The 11,843-nt window shown below is 33.5% G+C and overlaps 1 protein-coding gene across 1 annotated transcript in view; it reads right to left on the bottom strand.

The window, feature by feature from the left end:
* Positions 1-11,843, bottom strand: part of Bltp1 (bridge-like lipid transfer protein family member 1) — a 199,791-nt gene that overhangs the window by 173,674 nt on the left and 14,274 nt on the right. The window contains exons 7-10 of the mRNA XM_050138326.1: positions 5,511-5,697; positions 3,183-3,264; positions 2,602-2,795; positions 1,251-1,330 (exon numbers count right to left, since the gene is read on the bottom strand). Of these exons, the coding sequence (XP_049994283.1) occupies positions 1,251-1,330; positions 2,602-2,795; positions 3,183-3,264; positions 5,511-5,697 (543 nt within the window). The remainder of the gene's footprint in view (positions 1-1,250; positions 1,331-2,601; positions 2,796-3,182; positions 3,265-5,510; positions 5,698-11,843) is intronic.

Below are 11,843 nucleotides of genomic sequence, written 5' to 3'. Positions count from 1 at the left end.
GCCACTTTACACTAGATAATATTGTTAAAAGAGTCTGAGGCAATCTCGCCATCAGTATAGATAGAAAAGGAAGAAACATTTCAACAGCACATATATATATATATATATATATGTACTAGAGCAAAATTCAACAAATGACACTTCAAAAGATTACAATGTAGTAATGAAACACATTATTAAAATTTTCAAACTGTCTCATGTTAAAACCTACTGCTCTCTCTTGTATTCTGTGTGAATCTTTTGTCCATGCATGTCTGTGTAAAATTATGTACTGATTATTTGGAAAACAGTGGTTCATTATGTTCATTTTCATAAAAATTGGCAAATTAATTCTTAAACTTTTCCTAAAACCACATGTTATTATCACTCACAGTTTCATTAGAAAAGCTGTGAATACTGGGATACAGCACCAAAGTTTCCAAAATTCTTATTTTCACTTGAAAAACTATATGGTTTGTCTTGAATTATTCTTTCAAGTAAAATCAGTGTTCCATGAAGAAAAGCGAGCAGGCTTATGACTCAATAAGTGGGTACTCTTTCTGAACTCTTACAGCACAAGTGCTCCATGACACTTCCTTCCCAGTTCATCATACCAAGTGCAAAGACTACTTAAGGCTAAAAAGGTAATAAAATTGATATTTTTTATGGTTTCAACAAGGAATTCTTTTGAGAATTGACATTTTCTGTTGAACCACAAATGTGTAGCAGTAACTTCTGAATACTATTGCTTCTACAATGTCATGACAAAGGGACAAGGATCCTGGTCCTGTACTGAAAACACTGTGACCACACAAACCATTGGGAGGCAAAAAGAACAGAAGCATGATAAAAGAGCTCAAACAATCCAACATTAGGAACTTTTCTCAAATGGAAGCCATCTATCAAACAATGAGAGTAGCTAAGTCTCAATTTTTAAGTTCTGAAATTAAAATGTAACAAATTGTGATTTTTTTTTTCCTCTAAGTTAAGACAAACTACCCTGTTAACACACATCCTGAGGTTTTTCTTGGGGTTACTTGTTTACAATTTTTTAGTATATCTATGAAATGCATTTGTAGGAAAGATTAGTCTACAAAACAGTAATGCAATACTCAACTCTTAAGACATGATACCTTTTTTTGGAATTTGACACCCTGTCGTGTTTAACATTTACTGATGCTAACTTTCAGAATTTTGAAATATGCATACAATCACATTTCACAGAAGAAACAGAACCAGTCCTATGAGACATAGTTTCAAAGAGGACACACCTGGCTCATCCATGTAATAGTAGATGTCAACATCATTTGACTGCATCACCACAAAACCCTCTCCCATTAGTCTTGGTGGTCTATGAGAACAAGTGTGAAACACAACAAATTAATAAATACATCTCAGACTGTAAAATGCTCAGCACTCTAGTGAACAACAGTTAAGAGTGAAGAGAAAAAGGGGGAGATAAACTACTAAGTACATGACAGATTGTATCTTTTTGGTTTGGTTTGGTTTGGTTTTTCGAAACAGGGTTTCTCTGTAACTTTGGAGTCTGTCCTGGAACTAGCCCTTGTAGGCCAGGCTGGCCTCCAACTCTCCTGGGTGCAAGAGATTGTATCTTAAAAAAATATTTCACAGAAACACCGTAACAAATGTAACAAGTTACTCTAGTTGTATACTGTATCAGGTTAAGTGATAAAAATGACCCTGAAATCTATTGATAAATTAGTTCAGGAAAATGAAAAATTGGCTTATAGTCCTCACTTTAAGTTTTGAATGAGATAAATCTATTTAAAACAGAGGCTAAATACAACAATAATTAAGAGTAAAACCAAATGGACACATAGCCACTTGGAAATCATACAGAGGAAACCCTTTCTACCATGCTAGCCAATCCTGGAAATTTTAATTGAGTGTCAGCCAAGAATTAAAATTTGGTTTTCATAATTTCATAAAAAACTTACATTGCTGATATAAGAAAAAGCTGAAATATTACAATATAAATTTTCTATGTATATACTTAAAATTATACAACTTCAGCAAGAGTTCTTATAAAAATAAAAGAGATTGAGAAAGATTGGGGACTGTTATTCTAAAAACAGGTGACTTAGTGTCTGGCAGGAGTTAATAAAGGGCTGTTTCTTCAGGATCTAGTCTATTCTTGCATAAATGTCTCACCATACTGATGAGTATAATGCAATGTTCTTCTAAATAAAACAGCTATTTGAGCACAGGGAGAAGTTGAAAAGCTAGATAGGAAAAGTCAAGTGGCTATCTCAAAATTGGACCACTCTACCTTAACCAATTTTCCCAAGAGAGAGTTGTAATTAATCCCTTCAATTTATTACTTATCCTAGCCTTCTAGATACAAAAATACACCTTTAATGAGCATGTCCTAACATAAATATCAGAGCTTAATTTAATCCAAAATAAATGAGAAAGTAAAAAAAATATCATTATAATCATACAGAAACACATTGAAAAGTATACCTATTACTTTTCACACAAAAGCTCTAACAGACTGAAAATATATGTGATTGCTGTACAACTTCTACTACAGAAATGAGGATACTACAGGCTCCTTATATTATCTACAAAGAAGTTACTATTTTTATGATGTTTTCTTACTCATCGTTTTGTAGACCAACATATCTTGGACTAGGAACAAGCATTACTCGAACATTTTCAAGCTTTCCTTTCACAATGTGCATGAACTGGTCAAGATGACTTGAAGGTGGTTTTGTAGTATAAGTTAAGAAAGCATCATCAAAGTTGATGCACAGAGTCTGAGGTTGGTAATGGTTCCCAAAGGCCAAACGTCCCTAAAAACATAAAAGAGATACTATATCAGCATAGTCATTGTTTTTCCTTAGCTGACCTAATAACCAACATTCTCAAGCAATAACTGATTCCATTTTAGCTGTATATGCTATTTAAATCATTATTTAAAATAATAATCATTTATTTAAATCAATATTCAAAGAAAATAAAGATAAGTTTAGAGTAACTTAACCACTTGTAAATAGTCCTTCAGGTTTAATAAGCACCTAAATACACAGCTGGTGTTAAAACAGTTCATTCATACCCTGCAGAAATAGGAACTAAAATGTGCAAAAAACTTATTTTCTTATATGGACTTTGTATTTGCAAATAATAATAAGTTCTATGGGTTAATGTGTCAAACACTGACTCAAACATAATTTACTTACTGTGCTCACATTGACCTTAATAACTGGGATAAGTGATCTCCACGAAGATGTGGGGTCTTGAGACTCTGTTTTTACTTTAACTCTGATGAGAAAAATAAAACTGACATGAAGAAAAACTTAAGGGTATAAAATTAAACTTCCTCATAACATACACACATCATGCCAACTGCATTTTCCAAAACTAATAAGTATTCAAGTAAACAAAACAATAAACATGTGAAGACATGTTTATTAGCTATATTATTAGGTATTTATTAGAGATATTAAGTAACATCCCTAAAAGTATCTTTTGGCATGTACTTTTTCATACTTTTTTACAAGCTATAATGAAAAACCATCTTTCTATAATAACACTCTAGAGTAGAATATGACACTATTATTGTACTGTGATACTCATTTTTATCACCCCACTTTGTAACACAACAAGGTTAATCAGCCATGTGATTTATGTAATCAAGGTATAAAGTCAGTATTAATTCTCATCACCTCTGGCCCCTGGCAACCACAATTCTACTCTATTTCTTTGAGTTTAAGATTGGGGGAGAAGAGATCTATGTTGTTGGTTTCCTTTTTGTTTTTTAACATGTTTTTAAGAGTATTTTTATTAATTCTTTGACAAGTTCCATTTTTTTTTGTTTTGTTTTGGTTTTTTTTGTTTGTTTGTTTGTTTCTTTCTTTCTTTTTTTGAGAAAGGGCCTTACTATGTATTTTTAGTGAGGAAAAAAAAAAGGGAACTTCTCAAAGATTTAAGGTTAAGAGAACTGCCTGCTCTTCCGAGGGTCCTGAGTTCAATTCCCAGCAACCACTTGGGGGTTCACAACCATCTGTAATGAGATCTGGTGTCCTCTTGAGGAAGAGACCTGGTCAGTCATCCTCATCAACTTAGATCATAAAACCCAATAAGGACAAGTTCAACAGAACTGCCATATACGGGCTGTCCATGCCTGCTTCAGCACTGCATGGCAAAGATTTCATTTCATTCTTACTATATAGCTGATCTTACATTCACATTTGTCCCTTAAGCCCAGGTGGGCTCAATTATTTTAAACTCCACATATAAACAAGATTATGCTGTATTGTCTTTCTAGGCTTGGCTTATTTCATAATATCTATTTTGTTGCAAATAATAAGATTTCCTTTTTTTAAAAAAAGGATTAATATTTCATACAATGGAACAATTTTCAAATTAAAAAATAAATAAAAGGAGAATCAGTGTCTAAAACGTAACAGTAAGTTAAAAATATAATGAGCTTCATTTAAAAATAATAGTTTGATTCTTAAAAAGAACTCCTGAATAAAGCTTTTAACTTAAGTAACTTTAATATCTCTAGAAAGGGTACACAAGTCATTTCATTTCCTAATCATTTTCTAATTGTGGCTTATTTTCCAAGACTCATAGTAAATTACTACACATTAAACATTGTGTTGACTCTATTATTTTATAAGTGCCTTCTTAAAGATATTTCTTTTTCTATAATAGATTTCCTTTTATTCATGTGTTCCTGTTCTGTCTCTTGCCCTTTCAACAACATATATATATATATATATACATACACACACACAAAGATAAGTGATAATGATATATATTTTATGGCAAATACAGATTATTCTATTTTCCTTTGTAAAAATTGTTATATATTTAAAGTATACAGATACAGAAAGATTTAAATATATATTTCCAGATAACGAGCAGATTACAGGGAATTAGCTCAGTGATAGATTGCTCACTTAGAATGGGCAAGGCCTGGGTTCAATCCCTAGCACCACCAAGAAGAAAAAACAAAACAGAACAGAACAGAGCAGAAGAAAGAAGTTACGCAAGAGGCCACATGTAATTTTAAGAAACACAAAGAACACAATTCTTACATGTGTACTTTGAACATATAAATATGGTGTGTGTTTATGTACATATATTAAAAGGATAAAAGGCAAATTATATAACAGTCTATGAAAATGGACTAACATGTTAAGAGATGGAACTTTTTATAAAAACTAATCTTGCATTAGTTTAATTTTTAAAAGATTATATAGCTATAAAAAAAAGGGATAAGGGCTGGAGAGATGGCTCAGAGGTTAGGAGCACTGGCTGCTCTTTAAAGAGGTCCTGAGTTCAATTCCCAGCAACCACATGGTAGCTCATAACCATCTATAATGAGATCTGGTGCCCTCTTCTGGTGTGTGTGTACCCGCGCACGCAGGCATGCAGGTTAAATAAATAAATATAAAAAAAAACACAAAGGGATAAGATTCTGTACATTGTTGATGATATTCTACTAAAAAGAGTTTAAATATTGTAAATTAATAAAATACAAGTTTTTATTTTACAACCTTTCGATTTTGGATTGAGTTCTTGTTCTTCCATTTTCCCGTGTCTTATCATCATCCTTCTTGGGTGGAATTATAGTTGGTTCCAAACCAAACAACTCTTGGAGACGTCCATAAAGATCCGAACGATTGTAGACATGAAATTCAAAGTCATTAACTGTGATATATAATCTGGTTTCTGCCTTTGGATCTAAAGACATGCCAGCAAAATAAATAAATAAATAAATAAATAAATAAGTGCAAGAAAGAGAATAATGAAAAGAAAGGTTTCAATCAACTTTTCAAGAATTTTAATCAAAATATTTTTGTCAAATCTTTTCTCACAAAGTAAAACAAACTTACTTATAAGAGAGAGGACATTTGCTTCTACAGAGGAAGTTTCAAGTCATCTATCTCATGTTAACCATAGCAGGAGAAATTTACCTAGGATTTCTTTTGTTCTAAAATGTTACATTTTTGTAACATCTTTTGTAATCTTAGTCTATTTTCTACTTCTATCTACCAGATTCTATTGAATAGTCTTTAAAATTGGATAGTCAGTTCAAAAATACCCTTAACATTTAAAAATGAGTGAAGAACTTACTAACTTTCATCTTAGTAGTAGATGAAGTTGCTATGCCAAATTAAAATAAGAAGTGTCTAACCTTCCTGAAGATACCAAATTTCATCAAAACTACTTTTTTCATGTTTCTTGCAAAAAAATTGTAATGTTCAAAAGTGTAAGCAAATATAAATTTGTAACTAACAAAATACACTGCCATTCACATTTTTTAAAAGAAAACTAAGAAAAACAAATCATTAATATTTATTTTTCACATAGTAATCATGTTAACTTCAATTAAGGTATTTTCTCATCATTTTCTAGGGCAACTAGGGAAAGCAGAATAAATTCAGTCCTTTAAAAAAAAATCAATGGTAGTAAAAATAAAGTAATATTAACTCCAGATACCTGATAGCTATGAGCTGTCATTTATGTAGTTCTCTGATCTGTCATTTATTCTCTGGCCTAGATTCTCTGCTCTCTCTTCAGTTTTACCACATAACTAAGAGCTAAGACCGTGCTCATTACATCAACCATTCCATCATTCTTCCTTACTGCATATCAAATTCTTAAAACTGACAGTAAAAGGAATTTTTATTAATATATATAAAGTATAATTCTGGAAACCAGAAACCATAATTACCCATTTTAAATAAACAAGTAAATCAAACTCTATTTTGCATCAGGTTTAAACCTTTGCTTAGTAATCAACAATGGTGCACCCCACACTCCAAGGTCAAAGAGTAAGTGGGCCGTCCTCAATGTCTCAAACTTTCCTGAAATAAGACTTAACCAACACCTGATTTCCCTATCCAAATCCAATATTCCTCATCAATAGCAAATCTGTCTTTTCCATAACGAAAAAGTCAAAAGTTTTGACTGTTCATTCATGTCCTATAGATAACCAGACAATCCTGACAGCTTTTCTTAAACATCCAGAATCTAACCACTTTTTAATGCTCAGGCTCAAGTCACCATCTCTGTGCACGTCTTATAACAGTCTCCCAACTAGTCTGTGCTTTTGTTCTGCTCTTCTCATGCTTGTGCTTAACACATTGACCAGGCTATATAAAACTCAAGACATCTCATCCTCTATTCATAAACTTTCTAATCTTCCTATCTGACCCAGAAAAACAATATGGCCTTTCAAATACCTAAGTTCTAAACAATCTACACTCTCACGTGGTAATCCTGCTTTCTACCCCAACTCCAAGTAAATTAGCCTAGTAGAACTGGCAATGAAAGAGGAACAGAAGAACCACAGAAAGCTCTCCCTGAGACAGTAAGTTACATACTCCCTTACTTGCTGTACTGTTCTCTTTTAACTCTCCTCTACCAATGGAGGCTCCTGATTTCCCAAAAAGTACTCCACATTCAACTTGCCCTGGTTTTATATTATATTTTTTCATTTCTGTATTTTCCTCATTACTTGCTGATTATCTGAATCTTCCCAACATGAATTTAGGAAGCTCAGTGAACAGTGGGACCATTTTACTCACTGATAAATTCCTAGTATCTAGAAGAATGCTAAATGTATAGAAGAGTTCATTTGTACAAAACAAAACAAAACAAAAAAACAGAGCATCTTCCTACAAGTCGTACTTCTAGGAAAGCAAAAATCCTACGTTAATAGTGAGATCTTATTCTGTTTGAATACTTAATAAGTAAAACAATAAATATGTGTAGAATATTTTTACATTCACACATAGAGTTGTACACGTAGAAATTATTACACAATTCTTCAAGGTCATAAACAATTCACCTTTAAACTCACTAAGGCACATGGTTTCAGGTTTAAGTTATCCAATAGTTTAGTAATGATCCTTTAGCACAAATGCCCCTTAAGCATCAATCAAGTTTATGCTACAAAGGCCAATGGATTAGCTACCGAACCTGATTTATTCCTAATGGGATCAACACGTGATAAATAAACAAATGAATACTATATAAAATAAAGCAGAACTGCAAACACTATGTTTTTATGTAAAATACTTGAATATTCTTTAACTTCACCACCCATACAAGAAAGAGGGGTGTCCTGAAGCCAATCTTCTACTCATACTGAGGATGAATAGTATTAGCTTTTGAGTTATGCTTTTGAAGCAGGTTTTTATTCTGTGATGTGATATAATGTAATATAGTACGGTAGTAATAAAAGTAGTATGCCTGTGTTCAACAGTGACGATATTTTTGGCTTTAGTCTAGGCACTTTTACTCACATCTTCTCATACAAGTTGAAACAGTTAACAGTTGAAGCTCATTATAGAAACCTCAAGAAGACTGGAAACTAAGTTTCTAAATATTGACCCTTAAACAGAAAATTACCTATCCAGTTATATTAATGTATGAAAGCAAATATTTAGCTGTAAAAATTTTTAAAAGTACTAAATGATATAACACTAAAACATGTAATCACCAAAATGACAGAAAAGGGCATACTTTATTATCTATCCTGTCCACTTCTTAATATAAGAATCCCTTCTGGGCAAGAAAAATGCCTAATTATTCAGGTCCATATTCATCTAAACAATATAACACATTAAGATGCAACTGGTGATGCTAGCTAATTATTTTCTAAAAGAATGACTTAAAATCAATTATCCTAAAACAGAGACTTTATTTATTGCAGACTCTATTTATTGCAAATAACTCATTTCATAACAGAGAATATTTTAAACCAAATTCATTAAATGTCTCTTTTCTCTTTTTTTTTCCTTTCGTTTTTTAAGACAATCCTGAACAACCAACAAATTTCAATGTATTCCTGGATAAAATTATTCCAACCAATGTCTATAACAAAGGATTTGTGGACCCTATGGTAGTGTGGATGGGGGAAGAGATGCCTCCTTCCTCCCCACCTGTGCCAGGGAGAAAACGGGCCATGAGGTCATAAGAGTAGGAGAGCTGTTCCCCGCCCCTCACCAGCTGCAGCACCCAGGAGAGGAGTGGACTGAAATGGTGTAGATATGGAGAGCCAATCCTGAGGGCATGAAAGCTGGAGAACTGGGCTGCCCCTTGCTCATTTCTGCCAGTAGTGAACTAATTAGGACAATGCCGGAGAGCGCACTCTGGTGGTGAGGACAGGGAGAGCTAGCTAGCCAGTTGCTCAACCCTGCAACTACCCAGGCCTAGAAGGAGGGTTATAAGTTGGCCCACCCCAACAAGTACCCCATCCATGATCTGCTGGAGCAAGTAAAGGGAACAATCATGCAGACCCAAAGATGCAGGATCTCCACAACACAGGGCAACAACAGGATAGCCAAGAGAAGTCCCAGAAAGGGTCCGGCATCAATAGTGTAGCAGAAACCAGAGGCCTCAAACCAAGTAAATATATGGATAAAAGGATTTACTGCATGACTCACTGTGCCATACCGTAGCTTTTACGACGAGATTGGTCTTTCCTTTTTTATTATCCTTTTTTTTCTCTTAAATTTTATTTTATCTTGGGGGTGGGAGTTGCAAGAGCAGAGGGCACATACAAAGGGATGGGGGAAATGAATGGAATCAAGACACATGATGTGAAAGACACAAAGAATAAATAAAAAGAAAGTTAAAAAAAAGATTTGTGATCATCACTCTTTTCTTCCAATCAAACAACTCTAATTTCTAATGGAAATCTTAGCCCTACCAAGAGGCACTTTCTTTTTTTTTTTTTTTTTTCCCTCTCGAGCCAGGGTTTCTCTGTGTATCTCTGGCTGTCTTGGAACTCACTCTGTAGGTCAGGCTGGCCTTGAACTCACAGAGACTCAACTACCTCTGCCTCCCTGAGAGCTGAGGATTAAAGGCATGCACACAACCACAGCCCAGCTCCAAGATGCAGTCTTTAATTCACCTCCTTGGAAGTCTGTGTAGCCTCTACTATTTTCAGGCCCACACTCTAGCAAGACTTCTAAGATTTTCATCAAGGAATGTCAACCACCTATACTGTCTGGATAATTGTCAAAGCACATACATCAATCTGCCCATAAATCAGCAAGAAATTATATATCTGCTATAAAGACTTACTAGAGAATATAGTCCACTCTTATTATATGTTAAAAATAATTACATAATCTACTAATAGTGCTTGGATTTTGTCAGTGCTAAATTCTAACCTATTCACTTCTCTATGCACTTTATTCTAAAACTTTGATTCCCAAATCATAAAAGACTAATAATATATAGAGATTCAACGGTGCATTCTACCTTGCTATTTCACATGACTTTATTTTTGACAGATATGACTGTGAGCACATTACTAAGAACATCAACTTCCATAATAGAGAATTCCCTTAAAAAGTACATAGAATATATAATAAGCTCACAGCTAACATTAACTAATAGTGAAAAGTAGAATTCTTTCCTCTAAGACTCAATGAACACCTACCTACCCTCATGTCTTTTCAAAATTGTTGTAGTTCCTTGTCTAAGCAATTAAGCCAAAAGAAATAAATTAGGTATCAATAGGAAAGAAAGTCATTAAATTGTTGTTTGCTGACAACATGGTCTTGTTAGAAAATCCTCAATATTTCACCAAAAACTCTTAAAAATGGAAAAAAAAGAATTCAGCAAAGTTACAAGACTGAAGATAATCAACATATGGAAATCATTAACATTTCTCCACACTAACAGCAATTTTTCAGGCAAACAATCTCAACAAGTTGCCAGAAAAAATATATATATAAAGTACTTAATATTAAATTAACTAAAGGAGTTAAAGTCCTAGACCCAAGAGAAAACACATTCCATATTCATGGGTTAGAAGAAACAATACTGTTAAATTTTACTAATGAAAGCCATCTACAGAGTCGATATAATTCCCTCAAAATTCAGTATCACTTTTCACAGCTGTGGTGTTGTAAATGAGAATAGCCCCCACAGGCTCATAAATGTGAGTAGCACTATTTGAAAGCATTAGCAGGTGGTGGGCCTTGTTGGAGAAAGTATGTCACTAACTTTGAGGTTTCAAAAAGCTCATTCCAAGTCCAAGGTCCCTCTCTTCCTGATGCCTGTATATCTGGATGTAGACTCTTGGCTACTACTCTAGCATCATGTCTGCCTGCGTGTCACCATGATGATAATGGTGAAACTTGAAACTGTACTACAAACCAGCCCCAATTAAATGCTTTCCTTTTTAAGCGTTGTCATGGTCATGGTGTGTGTTCACAACAATAGAACACTGATCAAGATAACAGCTAAAGAAAAAATAATCCTAAAGGTCATGTGGAATTACAGAAGAATTCAAATTGTCAAGGAAACCACAGCACAAAAACAATGCTAGCAATAGCTCACATATTCAATGTTTAACTATATACAAAGTGATTACCACTAGAACAGCACAAAACTGGCATAAGAGAGACACCTAGAACAGTAACAAAACACAAGAGTCTACCAATGAACCCAAGGACCTACAGTAAATTGATTTTCAACAAAAGCAACAAAAACATACAATGGAAAACAAATCTCTTTAAAAAATGGTGCTGACAACTATAAATCTACATACAGGCCCTCATCTCAAAAACCACATACACAAAAAGAGTCTGAAGACTTTAAAACCCCAAATCATAAAACTACTAGGAAAAAATAATAACAATAACAGGTACTGATATTTAAACTTGACCCCAAAAAACACAGGTAAAAAAGACCAACTGTATTCTGTCGAAATAAAAGTATATTCATAATAAAGGGAATAATTAACAGAAGGTACAAACTAATCATTGGGAGCAAATATTTTCAAACCATATTAACTGATAAAGAAGTCCTCTGATAAAAACTGTACACAAAATATATAAGGAACTTAAAGTACTCTACAGGAA

The sequence above is a fragment of the Alexandromys fortis genome, unplaced genomic scaffold, assembly GCF_014885135.2.
Source record: "Alexandromys fortis isolate MF-2015 unplaced genomic scaffold, M_Fortis_MF-2015_v1.1 scaffold_15, whole genome shotgun sequence".
In the NCBI taxonomy this organism is placed as follows: Eukaryota; Metazoa; Chordata; class Mammalia; order Rodentia; family Cricetidae; genus Alexandromys; species Alexandromys fortis.
The sequence above is the reverse complement of the archived record's forward strand: the minus strand, read 5'-3'. Positions and strand labels throughout refer to the sequence as shown.